Source organism: Pan troglodytes, chromosome 1, assembly GCF_028858775.2.
Source record: "Pan troglodytes isolate AG18354 chromosome 1, NHGRI_mPanTro3-v2.0_pri, whole genome shotgun sequence".
NCBI classification, from domain to species: domain Eukaryota; kingdom Metazoa; phylum Chordata; class Mammalia; order Primates; family Hominidae; genus Pan; species Pan troglodytes.
The window spans coordinates 203106831-203124529 of record NC_072398.2 but is presented as its reverse complement, the minus strand read 5'-3'; the positions used below and the strand labels follow the sequence as shown (position 1 = coordinate 203124529).

The 17699-nt window shown below is 53.5% G+C and overlaps 1 protein-coding gene across 5 annotated transcripts; it reads left to right on the top strand.

The window, feature by feature from the left end:
- The first annotated feature begins 865 nt into the window (after window positions 1–865).
- On the top strand, window positions 866–15844 carry THEMIS2 (thymocyte selection associated family member 2). Of its 5 annotated transcripts, none has more exons than XM_016957282.3 (6): window positions 866–1060; window positions 5007–5147; window positions 8791–9201; window positions 11118–12190; window positions 14442–14598; window positions 15012–15844. In XM_016957282.3, exons 1-6 carry the CDS (start codon window positions 967–969, stop codon window positions 15065–15067), a joined length of 1932 nt encoding a protein of 643 aa, XP_016812771.1. In that variant the 5' UTR covers window positions 866–966; the 3' UTR covers window positions 15068–15844. The 5 variants fall into 5 exon arrangements, with proteins under 5 accessions (XP_016812771.1, XP_016812775.1, XP_063660085.1 ...); XM_063804009.1 differs by lacking the exon at window positions 866–1060 and adding an exon at window positions 4664–4898; XM_016957286.3 differs by lacking the exon at window positions 8791–9201 and having other exon boundaries at window positions 875–1060.
- Window positions 15845–17699: the final 1855 nt, after the last annotated feature.

The following is a 17699-nucleotide window of genomic DNA, read 5'->3' as shown; positions in this document are numbered from 1 at the left end:
CAGCCTCCCGAGTAGCTGGGATTAGAGGTGTGTGCCACCACGTCTGGCTAGGGTTTTTTTGTATTTTTAGTAGAAACGGGTTTTCACCATGTTAGTCTGGTCTCAAACTCCTGACCTCAGGTGATCCACCCGCCTCGGCCTCCCAAAGTGCTGGGATTATAGGCGTGAGCCATTGCGCCCGGCCCTCTTCTCCCTGTTTTAGAGAGTAAGAAACTGAGGTTCACACAATCAAAGTGATTTGCCTAACGTCATACAACGAGCAAGAGGAGACCTGGGATTTGAACCTATGTTGGTCTGACTCCTGAGGGACAGGGAAATGGAAAAGGCTTATCCCGAGCCTGTGGGGTCAGGATAAGTGGTTGGTCCGGCTCCTAAGCAGATTTCTCTTTAGCCTTCGGAAGAATTTTTAACTAGAATTGGTGAGGCCCGGCGTGGTGGCTCCCAGGTGGATCACACCTGTGATCCCAGCACTTTGGCAGACCGAGGTGGTAGGATCACTTGAGTCCAGGAGTTCGAGGCCAACGTAGGCAATAATTATCGAAAGAGTATGGGAGTTCTGGAGAGGTAATGAGATCCCCTTCACCAGGAGGTTTCTGCTAGAGGACCATGGAGTGTCCTGGAGGGACATTCGGGAGCCCTGACACTACATCTCCCTCCTCAAACCCAAAGGGCAGAGGCATGTCCCTCCTATGAGACGCAGAACAAGTCGGGCCGCGTCCCCTTTTTCTAACTGGGAGCACTGCTGAGGGGGCGTCTGGGACTTCCTCATCTTCATCATCGCGCCCTCCCCATAGGGTACTGCAGGGGGCGGGGGGGCGGGGCTTCGGCGGGGCGGGGCTGCAGGGTTCCCGCGGGCTGGCGGGGCGGCTTCGGCGTGCGGGGCGGGGCATCGGCGGGGCGGGGCTGCAGGGCTCCCGGGGACCGCCCGCCCGCCCCTCAGTCTGAGCCCAGAGAGCCGCGGGGACCATGGAGCCGGTGTCGCTGCAGGACTTCGTGCGCGCCTTGGACCCCGCCTCCCTCCCGCGCGTGCTGCGGGTCTGCTCGGGGGTCTACTTCGAGGGTGAGCGGGGGCTGGAACCCCTCCGAGCACTCCCTTGGTGTGGGGCGGGGGCAGAGAACCGGAGAAGACGTTAGCAATCCGGGGAAACTGCCCCCGGGTTCAAATCCCGACGCTGCCACTGGCCAAGCTGTGTGATTTGGGGCCACACTCAACCTCTTTGGACCTCGGCTTTTGCTTTCGTGGAACGGGGACCGCTGACCTGCCCCGCAGGGTAGTGATGAAAAGTCAGTGGGTTGAGGCGCGGGAGGTGGATGCAGCCGGGCCACTCCTAGGTGGCCCCGCGGTGCGCATGGGACAGAGCTCCGACCGCGCCGGGACGCAGCATTAGGCCGCTGGTGGTCGTGGCTGCGTCTTGATTCTGAAGTGCAGGGTCAGTCTTCCCGTCTGTGTCCTCCCACTCCTCCCCCTGGCCCTCCTCTACACTGCCTTCCTTCAGTCCCTGCGTCCACCTTGGCCTTCTGTTTGACCATGGGCAGTACTTGATTTGATCAGCTCTTCAGTTCTCAGCTTAAATGGCGCTTCCTCCCGGAAGCCTTCCTGGCTCTCTGCTCCTTGCACGCCCCCGTACATCAGCCGCCTGCCCGCAGCGGCCTGGTTCACAGGGATGGGCACACAGCAGGCGCACAGTCACTAGTCATTGCCTGAAGGAGCAAGCGGTGAGGGAATAACAGACAGTGGAGGGCAGGGGAGGACAGCACAGTGGATGGGTGGCCAGGGCTGCTCTGTGGGCAGGGAGGACCCGTGGGCCACCGAGTAGGGGAGATGGAGGTGGAGGAGAGAGATGCTGTGTGGGGGTGCGGGTTCCTTCCTTAGAGAGCGAACTGAGGCTTGAGGGCCCTGCCCCATCCTGTTCCCTGGCTGCAGAAAAACGCTCTGTCGCAGCAGCTTCCAGCAGAGTGTTTGGGGTCCCAAGTGGGGTCCTAGACCAAGGAGGTCCCGCATGAAGGGTCCCGCAGGGGGCCACCACCTCGCAGTGGGTCTCTCCAGGTCTGCTTGGGAATCTGGCAGATCTGGGTTCAAATTCTGACTCTACCTCCAGGGGCTTTCTGCAGGCAGGTGCCTGGGATCTGTTTGCTCTTCCCCCAGCCCAGGACCAAGCGTCTCCGTCCTCCCAGCACCCTTTGCCTGCTGGTGTTACAACACCTGTTTCCTCATCCTGCCTGACGCGGGATGGTGGAAATGGTGGAAGTCAGAGTGATGGTGACTAGAGAAGGCCCTGACAGGGTGTGGGTGTGCGGATGGGGTGAGTGTGGAGGACAGATGGCCATGCCAATAGGGGCAGGCGTCTACAGGGCACTCAGAAGGGGCTGGCTGCGTGGTTGGTTAGGAGCACTGGCTCTGGAGGCAAACACCCTGGGTTCAACCTAGGTTTTTTTTTTTTTTTTTTTTTTTTTTTGAGACAGAGTCTGGCTCTGTTGCCCAGGCTGGAGTGCAGTGGCACGATACAGCTCACTGCAGCCTTGACCTCCTGGGCTCAAGTGATCCTCCCACCTCAGCTTCCCTGAGAGGCTGGGACCACAGGCACGCACCAGGACAACGTCCAGCTAATTTTTGTATTTTTTGTAAAGATGGGGTTTTGTCATGTTGCCCAGGCCGGTCTCAAACCCCTGGACTCAAGTGATCTGCCTGCCTCGGCCTCCCAAAGTGTTGGGATTACAGGCATGAGCCACCACACCAGGCCCTGTTTTTTGTTTAATAGAACATAGGTTGTGTGTGATAGCTCATGCTTATAATCTCAACACTTCGGGAGGCTGAGGTGGGAAGATTGCTTGAGCCTAGGAGTTCGAGATCAGCCCTGGCAACATGGTGAGACATCATGTCTACAAAAAATTTTAAAATAAAAAATTGCAGGGTGTGGTGGCTCATGCTTGTAATCCCAGCACTTTGGGAGGCTGAGGCAGGAGGATCACTTGAGCTCAGGGGTTCAAGACCAACCTGGGTAACATACTGAGACCGTGTCTCTACACAAAATAAAAAAATTAGTCAGGTGTGATGGTGCATGCCTGTAGTCTCAGCTACTCAGGAGGCTGAGGTGGGAGGATTGCTTGAGCCTGAGGGGTTGAGGTTGCAGTGAGCTATGATTACACCACTGCACTCCAGTCTGGGCGACAGTGAGACTCTGTCTCAAAAAAAAGGACGAGGTCTGTGTTGCCCAGGCTGGTCTTGAATTCCTGTCCTCAAGCAGTCCTCCCACTTTAGCCTCCCAAAGTGTTGGGATTACAAGCGTGAGCCACCGCACCCAGCCATAACTTCCAGTTCTGCCTCCTATTACCTGATCATCATGTACAACCTACTCAGCCCCTGAGAGGCTGTTTCTTTTTCTTCTTCTTCTTTTTTTTTTTTTTTGAGATGGAGTCTCCCTCTGTCACCCAGGCTGGAGTGCAGTAGCCTGATTTCAGCTCACTGCAACCTCCACCTCCTGGGTTCAAGCAATTCTCCTGCCTCAGCCTCCTGAGTAGCTGGGATTACAGGCGCCAACCTCCACACTGGGCTAATTTTTGTATTTTTAGTAGAGACGGGGTTTCACCATGTTGGGCAGGCTGATCTCGAACTCCTGATCTCAGGTGATCCCCCTGCCTTGGCCTCCCAAAGTGCTGGGATTACAGGCATGAGCCACCATTCCTGGCCAGCTGTTTCATTATTTAGGAAATTGAAACTGCCTGTCTCCGCAAGAGCAGTCATGGGTCTTAAACACAATGACGCATCAGTAGCCCTTGGCACAGTGCCGGGTATCTGTAGTACCACAGCTGCTGTTCTCACCAGTCTGGAAGGCCCATGCTCTGACATTGTAAACAGACTGTGGTTTATGACTGGTGGGCATTTTCCTGGCAGTACGTGGGGAGGTTTTCATCAGTTTCTCAGGGCTGATGTTGGAGCTGCCCTGTGGGTGGGGCTGGGTTCAGGTGGCCTCAAGGTCCTGCCACGTAGTCTGTTGTCCTCCATTAGCTGGATGGAGAGACTGTGCACTCGTGTGTGCGTGAGAGATCTTTATTGAGCACCTTCTGTGTTCTCGACACCACTTACACACTTTATTTAATTTAATTAATTTATTTATTTTTATTTATTATTATTTTTTTGAGACGGAGTCTCACTCTGTCACCCAGGCTGGAGTGAAGTGGCGTGATCTCGGCTCACTGCAAACTCCGCCTCCCGGGTTCACGCCATTCTCCTGCCTCAGCCACCCGAGTAGCTGGAACTACAGGTGCCTGCCACCATGCCTGGCTAATTTTTTTTGTATTTTTAGTAGAGTCGGGGTTTCACTGTGTTAGCCAGGATGGTCTCGATCTCCTGATCTCGTGATCCACCCACCTTGGCCCCCCAAAGTGCTGGGATTACAGGCGTGAGCCACCGTGCCCAACCCTCACTTACACACTTTAAACCAGGAAAGCAGAACTTTGCCCACTGGGCCTCACTCTGTCAGTGCCCCTCTATTTTCCAGGGTGCTAGGAGGGCTGGGTACCGGCCTTGGCTCCGGGTGATCTCCAGGGAGCCACTGACCCCTCTCTGAGCCTGATTTTGTAGCTGTACACTAAGGGAATCCCAACTCCCTTAGTGTACAGCTACAAAATCAGGCTCAGAGAGGGGGATTCACTGGGTTATTTACTGATTTGTGGACTTACTACATACTCAGAGGCCAAGCCCTGTGCTGGCTGCAGTGATGTTGAGATGGATCAGCCCTGCCTGTGAACTCAGTGGAGGAAGCACGGGGATGTGAAAAAGGCCAGAGAAGTGTGCCACAGTGGGGTGCACCGATGCCAGGAGGGGCAAGGACAGCTGAGGACGACTGAACCTGTGGGCATGAGGCAGGAACGACAGAGCAGGGCATGCCAGGCAGCAGGTACCATGTGCAAAGGCATGGCAAAGCAGAGCTTGTTGGGCACCAGGGCACAGGCTGCCCAGCACTTGGCCCTTGTCCAGTGGGGAAATGGAGTCCTTGTCTCCGCAGGCTCCATCTATGAGATCTCTGGGAATGAGTGCTGCCTTTCCACGGGGGACCTGATCAAGGTCACCCAGGTCCGCCTCCAGAAGGTGGTCTGTGAGAACCCGAAGACCAGCCAGACCATGGAGCTCGCCCCCAACTTCCAGGGTAAGGTGGGCACCTCTGCCTCCCCATGTGCCCTGGCACTCTCCTGGCACACCCGCAGGCTGCTCATGGGCTTGCCACGTCCAGCAGTCACTCCCTCCCCTCGGGGTTTGCTCCCGAGGCCCTCACATTCACCACAACCCAGCCTCAAGGGTGGGGATGTCCTCAGAGGGTCAGCAATGCCCTGGACTCAGAGAGGTTGCACCCTCTCCCTCTCAGTCTCTGGTCACACCTGCCTCTGTTCCAAGCCCTGTCCAGGTGCCTGTCTCTGAGTTCACTCACACATTCACTCCCCAAACATCTGCAGACACCCATGTGTGCCAGGCTCCGTGTGGGGGGCTGTGGGTATGGGGGTCAGGATGAATCAGGTGCCACCCTCTCCAGTGGGGAGCTTCTGGGATGACAGTGAGAGGAGGGCAACAGTAAAAGGAGTCATAAGCTTTAGAGAGGGGTCTGAGCAACAGTAACCTGCCTCAGGATCTGTGAGGGCTTCTTGGAGGAGGTGGCATCTGAACCAGAAGAAAGATCCCAGCCACAGGGAGTAGCATGTGCACATTTGGTGCTCAGGAAACTCCAAGGAGCTCAATTCTTATTATTTTTTTTTATTTTTACTTTTTGGAGATGGAGTCTCGCTCTGTCACCCAAGCTGGAGTGCAGTGGCGTGATCTGGACTCACTGCAAGCTCTGCCTCCCGGGTTCCCACCATTCTCCTGCCTCAGCCTCCCGAGTAGCTGGGACTACAGGCGCCCGCCACCACACCCAGCTAATTTTTTTTGTATTTTTAGTAGAGACAAAGTTTCACCGTGTTAACCAGGATGATCTCGATCTCCTGACCTCGTGATCTGCCCGCCTTGGCCTCCCAAAGTGCTGGGATTACAGGCATGAGCCACCGTGCCCGGCCAGAGCTCAATTATTTTAAGAGGCATGTAGTGTGGTGGGCCATGGCCTGGACCCTGAAGCCAGTGGCCTGGAATTGAATCCCAGTGGCCTTGGGCAAGCTAGGCAGGTTCCTCTCTGGGCCTCTCTGGGACCTCCCTGGGCCTCAGTTTCCTCTTCTGTAATGAGGGCGATTAGGCTTGATATGAGGATGAAATGAGCTGATATGTATACAGCACTTAGAAGGGGGCCTGGGACAGGCTGGGTGCAGTGGCTGGTGGCTCATGCCTGTGATCCCAGCTCTTTGGGAGGCTGAGGCGGGTGGATCACCTGAGGTCAGGAGTTCAAGACCAGCCCGGCCAACATGGTGAAACCCCATCTCTGCTAAAAATACAAAAATTAGCTAGGGGTGGTAGGGGGCACCTGTAATCCCAGCTATTCAGGAGGCTGAGGCATGAGAATCACTTCAACCTGGGAGGTGGAGGTTGCAGCCTGGGCAATAGAGAGAGACTCTGTCTCTCAAAAAAAAAAAAAAAAAAAAAGTGGGGAGGGGGCACCTGGTACAAAGCAGGCACACTCTGAGGACTGGCTGTTATGTGACTGCCTGCCAGATGTGGGAAAGTGTGGCTTCCAGGTTAGGGGCAAGTTGTGTGGGGAGCCACAGGAGCCATACCACCTGGGGGCTATGTGGTGTGCTGACACTGTTTGTTCTTTATTTCGAAGGCAATGAGGAGCCAATGAGGGTTTTTTGTTTCGTTTTTAGTAGAGACAGGGTCTTGCTATGTTCTCCAGCCTGGTCTCACTCAAACTCTTGGGTTCATGTGATCCTCCTGCCTCGGCCTCCCAAAGTGTTGGCATTACAGGTGTGAGCCACCATGTCCGGCCCCAATGATGGTTTTTAATATGGAAGTGATGTATTTTATATTTCGAGTTTTTTTCTTTTGAAATAATTTGAAACTTACAGAACTAGAATTTGCTAAAACTCCTGTACATCCTTTATCCAGATTCATTAATTTTTTTTTTTTTTTGAGACAGTCTTGCTGTGTCACCTAGGCTGGAGTGCAGTGGTACAATCACGGCTCACTGAAACCTGTGCCTCCCTGGCTCAAGTGATCCTCCCACCTCAGCTTCCTGAGTAGCTGGGATTTCAGGTGTGGGCCACCACACTCAGCCAATTTTTTATTTTTATTTTTTTTGAGACAGAGTCTTGCTCTGTTGCCCGGGCTGGATTGCAGTGGCATGATCTCAGTTCACTGCAACCTCCGTCTCCTGGGCTCAAGCAATCCTCCTGCCTCAGCCTCCCAAGTAGCTGGGACTACAGGCCTGTGCCACCATGCCCAGCTAATGTTGTTGTTGTTGTTTGTGTTTTTTTGTTTTTGTTTTTGTTTTTTTTTGAGACAGAGTCTCGCTCTGTCACCCAGGCTGGAGTGCAGTGGAGCGATCTTGGCCCACTGCAACCTCCACCTTCTGGGTTCAAGCAATTCTCCTGCCTCAGCCTCCCAAGTAGCTGGGATTACAGGCATGCACCACCACACCCGGCTAATTTTTTTGTATTTTTAGAGACGGGGTTTCACCGTATTGGCCAGGATGGTCTCGATCTCCTGACCTTGTGATCCACCCTCCTCGGCCTCCCAAAGTGCTGGGATTACAGACATGAGCCACCACGCCTGGCCTGTAATCCCAGCACTTTAGGAGGCCGAGGCAGGTGGATCACAAGGTCAGGAGTTCGAGACCAGCCTGGCTAACATGGTGAAACCTTGTCTCTACTAAAAATGCAAAAAATTGGCCGGGTGTGGTGGCAGGCACCTGTCGTCCCAGCTGCTCAGGAGGCTGAGGCAGGAGAATGGCGTGAACCCGGGAGGTGGAGCTTGCAGTGAGCCAAGATTGCGCCACCGCACTCTAGCCTGGGCAACAGACACATCGTCTCAAAAAAAAAAAAAAAAAAAAAAAAGTGTTGGGATTACAGGCGTGAGCCACCATGCCTGGCATTTTTTTGTATTTTTGGTAGAGACAGAGTTTCACCATATTGCCTAGTGTGGTCTCCAACTCCTGAGCTCAAGCGATCCGCCCGCCTCAGCCTCCCAAGTGCTGGGATTACTGGTGTGAGCCAGTCCCAGCTTGTGCAGTGTTTCCTCGATTAGCTTCAGGTTGTGGGTTTGGGGCAGGAAAAGCCTGCTTCCCAAAAGCGGTATCACGTCTGGAAGCGAGGTATTTAGGCCAGCTGCTGGCAGAATGGGTGGGGGCTGGAGGGAGGGGGTGCAGGGACAGTCGGGCAGTCACTATTGGCAGCCAGGATGCAGGGGTAAAGTGGGTGGTCTGAGGTGGCTCTGGCCAGCAGCTCCTGGGATGTTCGTTTGGGAGAGAGGGACGGCAGGTTTTGGATGAGTGGGATCGGACCTGTGGAGAGGCATCTGGAGGAAAGGCTAAGATGGCAGTTAGAGGCAGGTAGGGTCAGGAGCTTGGAGAGTGTGGAAGTCTAGTGTGTCTGTCAGGGAATGTGTCCCTCTTCCATTCTCTGTGTCTCTGGTGACAAGTCTCTCTCGGTTCCTACTTCCTGTCTCTCCCTGTCCCTTCATGCACTGCCACTTTCTGCCCTGTGTCCCTCAGCCCTGCAGCCCAGATGTCCAGATGCAAATCTGTCATTCACACCTGTCCCTGGGGGATTCTGGCTGGGTCATCTGCAGGGCCAGACTGGGGTCTGGACCTGGCAAAGGCCTGCCCCACCCTGACACCCCACAGTGACCTGCCTGCTCTCTGCTGTCCCCCACAGGCTACTTCACCCCCCTCAACACCCCACAGAGCTATGAAACCCTGGAGGAGCTGGTCTCTGCCACAACTCAGAGCTCCAAGCAGCTGCCCACTTGCTTCATGTCGACCCACAGGATTGTCACAGAGGGCAGGGTGGTGACTGAGGACCAGCTCCTCATGCTTGAGGCTGTGGTGATGCACCTCGGGATCCGCTCTGCCCGCTGTGTCCTGGGCATGGAGGGTCAGCAGGTCATTCTGCACCTGCCCCTATCCCAGAAGGGGCCCTTCTGGACATGGGAGCCTAGTGCCCCTCGAACTCTGCTCCAGGTCCTACAGGATCCAGCCCTGAAAGACCTCGTCCTCACCTGCCCCACCCTGCCCTGGCATTCCCTGATCCTGCGGCCCCAGTATGAGATCCAAGCCATCATGCACAGTGAGTTGCCTGGGCAGATGGATGAGCGCTGCTGGGGGAGAGAAAGAGGGTTGCCCCTGGGAGCTGCTCTGATGGAAGACACCCCCACCCCATCCCTGAGGATCAGCTGGAACTTCAGGTTGCTCCCTCTGTATTACACTGAAGTTATTCTTTTTTTTTGAGATGGAGTTTCGCTCTTGTTGCCCAAGCTGGAGTGCAATGGTGTGATCTTGGCTCACCCTCCAGATTCAAGCGATTCTCCTGCCTCAGCCTCCCGAGTAGCTGGGATTACAGGCGTGCACCACCATGTCCGGCTAATTTTTTGTATTTTTAGTAGAAACGGAGTGTCACCATGTTAGCGAGGCAGGTCTTGAACTCCTGACCTCAGGTGGTCCACCCGCCTTGGCCTCCCAAAGTGCTGGGATTACAGGCGTGAGCCACCGTTCCTGGCCAGTTATTCTTATTGATGCTCAAATTATCTCGGCTACACCAGGTGCAGTGGCTCACGCATGTAATACCAGCACTTTGGAGGATCACTTGATCTCAGGTGTTCCAGACCAGACTAGGCAACATAGCAAGACCCCCATCTCTACAAAAATTTTTTTTAAAAATCAGCTAGGCTTAGTGCTTGTAGTAGCAGCTACTCTGGAGGCTGAGGCAGGAGGATCGCTTGAGCCCAGGAGTTCAAGGTTGTAGTGAGCTATGATCACACCCTTGCACTCCAGCCTGGGCAACAGGGCGAGACCTCATCTCTCTCTTTTTTTTTTGAAGCAGAGTCTTACTCTGTCACCCAGGCTGGAGTACAATGGTTGATCTCAGCTCACTGCAACCTCCATCTCCCAGGTTCAAGCGATTCTCTTGCCTCAGCCTCCCTAGTAGTTGGGATTATAGGCGCCCGCCACCATGCCCAGATAATTTTTTTGTATATTTAGTAGAGACGGGGTTTCGCCATATTGGCCAGGCTGGTCTGGAACTCCTGACCTCAGGTGATCTGCCCACCTCGGCCTCCCAAAGTGCTGGGATTACAGGCGTGAGCCACCGAGCACAGCCTAAAAATAAAAATTTAATAATTTATTTTTCTTCTTTCTTAATACTTGGAGGAAAAAAAATAAAAATAGTAATTTTTTTAAGAAGGTTGGGGCCAGGCACAGTGGCTCACGCCTGTAATCCTAGAACTTTGGGAGGCCGAGGCAGGTGGATCACGAGGTCAGGAGATCAAGACCATCCTGGCTAACATGGTGAAACCCCGTCTCTACTAAAAATACAAAAAAATTAGCCGGGCGTGGTGGCGGGCACCTGTAGTCCCAGCTACTTGGGAGGCTGAGGCAGGAGAATGGCGTGAACCCGGGGGCTAGAGCTTGCAGTGAGCCAAGATCGCACCACTGCACTCCAGCCTGAGCGACAAGAGCCAGACTCCATCTCAAAAAAAAAAAGAAGGTTGAAGGGAAAGCATGTGTGGGAATGTGGCGTAGTGTAAATTGGAAGATTCTGATTGGAAAGAAAAGATGGCAGCGGGGGCCGGGCGTGGTGGCTCATGCCTGTAATCCCAGCACTTTGGGAGGCCAAGGTGGGAGGATCACCTGAGGACAGGAGTTCGAGACCAGCCTGACCAACATGGTGAAACCCCATCTCTACTAAAACTACAAAAATTAGCTGGGCATGGTGGCGGGTGCCTGTAATCCCAGCTACTCGGGAGGCTGAGGTGGAAGAACTGCTTGAATCTGGGAGGTGGAGGTTGCAGTGAGCCGAGACTGTGCCATTGCATTCCAGCCTGTGCGACAAGGGCACTCCATCTCGAGTGAAACTCCATCTCAAAAAAAAAAAAAGAAAAGACAGCAGCGGGAGGGAGGCCAGCCGGCCCAGCCAATGCTCTATGCCTGGGGTGGGGGCCACTTCTGGGGTGGCATGCAGTGCCACTGAGCTGCCCCTCTCCACAGTGCGCAGGACCATTGTCAAGATCCCTTCTACCCTGGAGGTCGACGTGGAGGACGTCACTGCCTCCTCCCGGCACGTCCACTTTATCAAACCGCTGCTGCTGAGCGAGGTCCTGGCCTGGGAAGGCCCTTTCCCCCTGTCCATGGAGATCCTGGAGGTTCCTGAGGGCCGCCCCATCTTCCTCAGCCCGTGGGTGGGCTCCTTGCAAAAAGGCCAGAGGCTTTGCGTCTATGGCCTAGCCTCACCACCCTGGCGGGTCCTGGCCTCAAGCAAGGGCCGCAAGGTGCCCAGGCACTTCCTGGTGTCAGGGGGCTACCAAGGCAAGCTGCGGCGGCGGCCAAGGGAGTTCCCCACGGCCTATGACCTCCTAGGTGCTTTCCAGCCAGGCCGGCCACTCCGGGTGGTGGCCACAAAGGACTGTGAGGGCGAGAGGGAGGAGAATCCCGAGTTCACGTCCCTGGCTGTGGGTGACCGGCTGGAGGTGCTGGGGCCTGGCCAGGCCCATGGGGCCCAGGGCAGTGACGTGGATGTCTTGGTTTGTCAGCGGCTGAGTGACCAGGCTGGGGAGGATGAGGAGGAAGAGTGCAAAGAGGAGGCAGAGAGCCCAGAGCGGGTCCTGCTGCCCTTCCACTTCCCTGGCAGTTTCGTGGAGGAGATGAGTGACAGCCGGCGCTACAGCCTGGCAGATCTGACTGCCCAGTTTTCACTGCCTTGTGAGGTCAAGGTGGTGGCCAAGGACACCAGCCACCCCACTGACCCTCTGACCTCCTTCCTGGGCCTGCGGCTGGAGGAGAAGATCACAGAGCCATTCTTGGTGGTGAGCCTGGACTCTGAGCCTGGGATGTGCTTTGAGATCCCTCCCCGGTGGCTGGACCTGACTGTCGTGGAGGCCAAGGGGCAGCCAGACTTGCCAGAGGGGTCTCTCCCCATAGCCACAGTGGAGGAGCTGACAGACACCTTCTATTATCGTCTTCGGAAGTTACCAGCCTGTGAGATCCAAGCCCCCCCACCCAGGCCCCCTAAAAGTCAGGGCCTCAGCAAGCAGAGGAGACACAGCAGTGAGGGAGGCGTCAAGGTACTAGTATAATCCCAGAGGGCACGGAGGGGTCACATATTGGGATCACTGCTTCTTTGTCACGTCTGCCTGTCATGTTTCTCTTGCAACTGTGTAAACTTGTAGTTTATAAACTTGCACACTTTGCACCCATTATTCTCATTCCACCTCGCAATTAATCCTGAGGTTGGCATGATTATCAGTATCTTATGATTGAGAAAACGAGGACTTGGAGACCCTAAGACTCGCCCAGGGTCCCTGTTAATAAGTGGGAGGACTGAACTTGGCCATGGACAGTCTAACTCCAAGTTCATGGTGCTTTCCTCTCTCCACTACTGCTGCCTTCACTCCCTAGTTCGAGCCTCATCATTTTGCTCCTAAACTGCTTCAGCAGGCTCTTACAAAAGCTGGCAGAAAGGCCTCCTAACTCCTTTCTTAGTCATCGATGGGCCTCAGCTCCATCTTCTGGAACCTTCTGTGGCTGCCCATCATCATGGGATGATGCAAACCCCTTAACATGGCATCCAGGGTCCTTTATAAGCTGACTTGTCGCACCTCCCCGACCCATCTTCCTCCACTCACTCTGCTGTCCACGCTCCAGCGAGAGAAATGCCCGCAGCTCCCTCCTGGCGCCGGGACTCCTGCTTCAGAGCCCCACACCCAGGCCTTCTGCCAGCAGTGTTCTTCCTCCTTCAGGCTCACAGGCAAGGTGGGACTCGGATTTCTCACTCAGCAGCGGTGGTCCTGCCTCCTCTTCTGTGCTCCCACTGCACGCTCTATGTAGCTCAGGACACGTTGTTTTTAGTGAGTCCTACCTGAGTCTCTGGCTGAAAAGAGTTCTGTCGGGGCAGGGACCTTACCTGCTCCAAGGCCAGAGAGGACCTGCTAAACGGGGCCAAACAGAATCACAGATGAGCGGGAAAGAGCCAGGCATGGGGTCAGAAAGACTAAGTTTACGTTTCGGTTCACTTACTCTGCCTGTGCTGGGTACTCCTCCGAGCGTCCTTTTTCTCACCAGTAGACCCGTGATATCCTCTGCAGCTGCTTTCTGTGACCTGCTTACTCTGTGGCAGGCCCCTGATATGCTTTGTCCCAACCAATTCTCACAGTGCTTCTGAGTTACACACCGGTGTCCTGCTTCACAGTTGAGAAGGTGAGAAGCACAGAGAGGTCAAATAGTTTACCTGAGATCACACAGCCAACAAGTGGCAGGGCCAGAGCTTGCAATTGGGTCTGACCACACAGCCTGAGTTTCTAACTACCGCGGTCTGCTGAGAACGGGAGGGGATGAGACAGATCAAAAGTCCTTTACTATCCCCAGCTCTTGTTTTGGGATCTTGGGTGACTCGTATTTAATCATGTGTGGTAGGCAGCAGGTGGCAGTGGAAATTACAAGATGACTCCTGAGTGGTCTCAGCCCCAGCAGGGGCTTTTATCTGTGGCGTGAGCGTGGGAAGTCATTTTCTGACAATGGCTGGACTGAAACATCCGAAACACAGGCCTTGTGCCAGTGCTGAAAAGGGTACTTTCCAGAACCGACAGACCTTAGCCCGTGTCTTGGCTCCCGATGGAGGAACTCTGGGCCCGGTCACTGCTGTCGCCCTGGAACCACAACTTTTCCCCTCTGTGCGTTGGAATCTTGGTGCTGATCAGAGAGCTGTGCCACACACTCTGTAAAGCGTGGTGGGGCGCCAAGACCGCTGCCTCTACAGGTCACAGGCGTGGCTCTGGGTCCAAACCTTGGCCCTGCTGTGGATCCCCGTGTGACCTTTGACAAGGCACACTTTCTCTCCTACATAAACTGGGAATTGAAACCACTCAGAGGGTAACTTGAGGATTAAAGAGCAGACGTCATGTAGCATCTGGCACATGGGGGAGCGCAGTGGAAGTCCTCTTTCTTCTGGGCCACCTCAGCTCAGGCGTCGTCACGAGGCTTTGTGGCTCCTTTCTTATGGTATCCCCACTTTGCTTTTTTCCCCTTCAGCAAGAGAATTAAAGGACATTGACCAAATTCCTTTGTGGAGAATCCCAGGAACACCCTGTCTCCAACCCCCAACCCCATCCTCATTTTCTACCCTGATCCCTTTCTCCCTTGCCAGAGAATATTTCACATGCATGTAGCGAAAACACCAGGGGTCTTGAGAGGTCATAGCCTGAAAAGGAAGTAGAGAGAGAAGCAGAGGAAGTGACACTTAACGTGAATGACCGTTTTTCATGGACTCTGCTTCCCCATTTCTTGAGACCCTGATGATTTCTGCTTTTTCTCCCAAAGTCTTCTCAAGTCTTAGGATTGCAGCAACACGCTCGGCTGCCCAAACCCAAGGCGAAGACCTTGCCAGAGTTCATCAAGGATGGCTCCAGTATGTACAGCAAGGTTCCTGCCCACAGGAAGGGCCACAGGCCCGCTAAGCCCCAAAGGCAGGATCTAGGTGAGTCCCTGTGGGCGCTGCTCACCCTTGTCCTTGTGTCTCCCCTCCCTACCTTGCTGCTTCCTTTGCCTCTGGTGCCCCTGTCCAGGGACAGACCCTTCTATGGTCCCAGTTTGATGGACAGGCCTCTATGGAGTGGGCTCAGGTAGAAAGGTTCCTACTGTCTTTCTCATGGGCTCTAGGGCTTTGGCAAGAAAAATGAGTTCAGTCCCCAACATACTACCCTCCCTGCAGCATACAGGAAAATGAAAGGATTGCAAAGTGTTGAGAGAACAAATCGTGGTTTCTAGGCTAGCAAAGACCGTAGAGCATCCAGGCCAATTCTTTCCCTGTACAGATGAGGAAACTGCCCTACAGAAGGGAAGGAACTTGCCTAATGCTAAAGATCCTCATTGACTCGGACTCTTTTGCAGATGATGATGAACATGATTATGAAGAAATACTTGAGCAATTTCAGAAAACCATCTAAGTGCTGGAGGAACCACGCTTCCTAACTGCTGCTTCTCAGGGAATCCGATGCCAGCCAACCATTTTAAGCCTCTAAAAGACCTCGGGAAAGTCTCACAGAAACTGAGCTGCAGACAGGGAGTAGCTTTGTGGAAACGGATTTGATGGACACTGCACCAGCTTCCTTCAGGTTCTAGATTCTTGCTACTTAGGGCGGGCTGGTTTGGACCTAACATCTCGCACGTGACTCCCTCAGCCTCAGAGCCTTGGGATGCAGAGCAGCTGGCAGGGTTCCTCTCAATCCTGCAACCCCAGCTGTCCCACCGGTGGATGCAGAGGGGAATCCGAGGCCATCAACCTTGGTGATAGCAGCGCAGTGCCAATGCCTCTCAGTAAAAGGGATTCCATCCTGATCACACTGCATGGGAGATTTTGTTAACGTCTGCCACCCCTACTCTCACCCCCAAGCTCTAAGCCCCCGGGAGGCCTGGACTGTCTTCCTTATCTCTGTAGCACCTAGCCTGATAGATCTGTATATGGTAAACAGGGGTTTAACCACATGTGGTTAACATGGATTAATGTGGGAACTTGGCTTCAAGAACACAACCTTAGGACCTTGGGCCCCAAAAGCTGGTGGTGAAATGGGAGGAGCCAATTTAAGAAGACCCTTATGGAGACCTGAGGCTGCAGAAAACTGGTAGGTTTCATCAGGTGGTTAAAGTCGTCAAAGTTGTAAGTGACTAACCAAGATTATTTCATTTTAAAACCATAGAATAAAAATGACACCTGAGCTTCTCTATGAATGAGAACGGTATCATTTATTAAGTTCTGACTGCGTGCCAGGCACTTACAAACCATATCCAAATCCTCAACTTTCCAGAATGCCTGATTTTAAAGATTAGGGAACAGGCTGCATGGTCAAGTACCTTAGGATGCTGACAAGTTGCAGTTAAGGGTGAGGACCTGGAAAGTATGAGACTGGGTTAGGATCCCAGCTTGCTACCTACCAGCCAGGGCTATGAGCAAGTTATTTTAACCTAAGTTTCAGTTTTTTGACATGTCAAATGAAATTATAGTTACTACCCCAGAAGACTGACTGTTTTAAGGATCAAATGAGATAATCTTTGTAAACCATTTAGTACAGTGCCTAGCACATAGTAAACATTCAACAAACATGTATCATTATTGAGCAAGATCGTGTAGCTGTTCTGTCTCCAAAGCCTATACTCTTTCCACCCCTCCACAATGTTTCCTAGTCACGGAATACATCCCAGTGTTAAAAATATACCATATCCCTAGACTGTGGAGATAGAGTATACTGACTGGTTGGCGGGCCTCCCTGTCTTTAGTGGAGATAACACAAGCCTTTGTCCGTGCAGAGACTAACCCAGTTTTCAGAGGCAGTCAAGGCCTGTTCAGTGAGACAAGACCACAGGCCACATTTCCTCTAAGTAGTGGGACTTTGGTTTATGGACTGATGCAGTCACGGACAGCAAAGACAGGAAACAAAGAGATGATCTCAGACTCCAGCTGAGATGGGAGCCTAAAGAGGGTGAGATGCCCACTTCCTGGTTTCTAGGCATCGCCCCTGGGTGTGTCCTTCCTTTGCTTAACATCTCCCTGGGCTGCCTGGACTCGCTGCACTTTTTAGCCTCCAGGCCTCCATACTCCAGCATGGAGTTCTCCAGGTGACTACTGAGTAGCTCCTACAGGCTGCTGGGCCAGTCACCAGGATCTGACATCCCATCCTCATCTGCCCACCAGCTCCCATGCCCTTCTCCAGAGAAGTCAACCTGCGCTGCAAAGGAGGACCCTGAGGAAGAGAGTACCATAGGGAGAAGCAACAGGCAAGAAAGTCAGACAGAAAGTTCCTCCTTGGCACAGAATCCCGAGGGGCTAGGGTGATGCACAAAATGCCAATAGTTTTCATTTCCACATTTGCATTTACTCTTGGCACAAAATTGAGCAAGATGAGTAACAAAGCCACAAAAGCAGGGGTAAAAGAGGGCTACCGGTTCCTATAAAATGGGCTGATTAGGCCAGGTGCAGTGGCTCACGCCTATAATCCCAGCACTTTGGGAGGCCGAGGCAGGTGGATCACGAGGTCAAGAGATCAAGATCATCCTGGCCAACATGGAGAAACACCATCTCTACTAAAAATACAAAAAAATTAGCTGGGCGTGGTGGCACGTGCCTGTACTCCCAGCTACTCAGGGGGCTGAGGCAGAAGAATCGCTTGAACCCGGGAGGTGGAAGTTGCAGTGAGCCGGGATCGCGCCACTGCACTCCAGCCTGGCGAAAGAGTGAGACTCCGTCTCAAAAAAAAAAAAAAAAAAAAAAAAGGGCTGAGTAGCCAAATGCTGCAGTGAGAAAAATTTCACAGCAGCGAACACTGGGCTTGAAAGCCACACCTGTGACTGTTTTCTCTTGTTTGTTGAGATGAAGTCTCTCTCTGTGGCCCAGGCTGCAGTGCAGTGGCACCATCTCGGCTCACTGCAACCTCCACCTCCCAGGTTCAAGTGATTCTCAGACTTCCAAGTAGCTGGGACTACAGGTGTGTACCATACCTAGTTAATTTTTGTATTTTAGTAGAGACGGGGTTTCACCATGTTGGCCAGGCTGGTTTCTTTCTTTCTTTTTTTTTTTTTGAGATG

What these genes read in the sequence shown, in the direction of transcription:
- THEMIS2 (XM_016957282.3), top strand. Translation starts at nt 967, where the DNA reads ATGGAGCCGGTGTCGCTGCAGGACTTCGTGCGCGCCTTGGACCCCGCC. An exon ending in GCAGTGAGGGAGGCGTCAAG is followed by an intron (nt 12,191 to 14,441) that starts GTACTAGTATAA and finishes TTTCTCCCAAAG; the next exon opens with TCTTCTCAAGTCTTAGGATT. An exon ending in GCCCCAAAGGCAGGATCTAG is followed by an intron (nt 14,599 to 15,011) that starts GTGAGTCCCTGT and finishes ACTCTTTTGCAG; the next exon opens with ATGATGATGAACATGATTAT.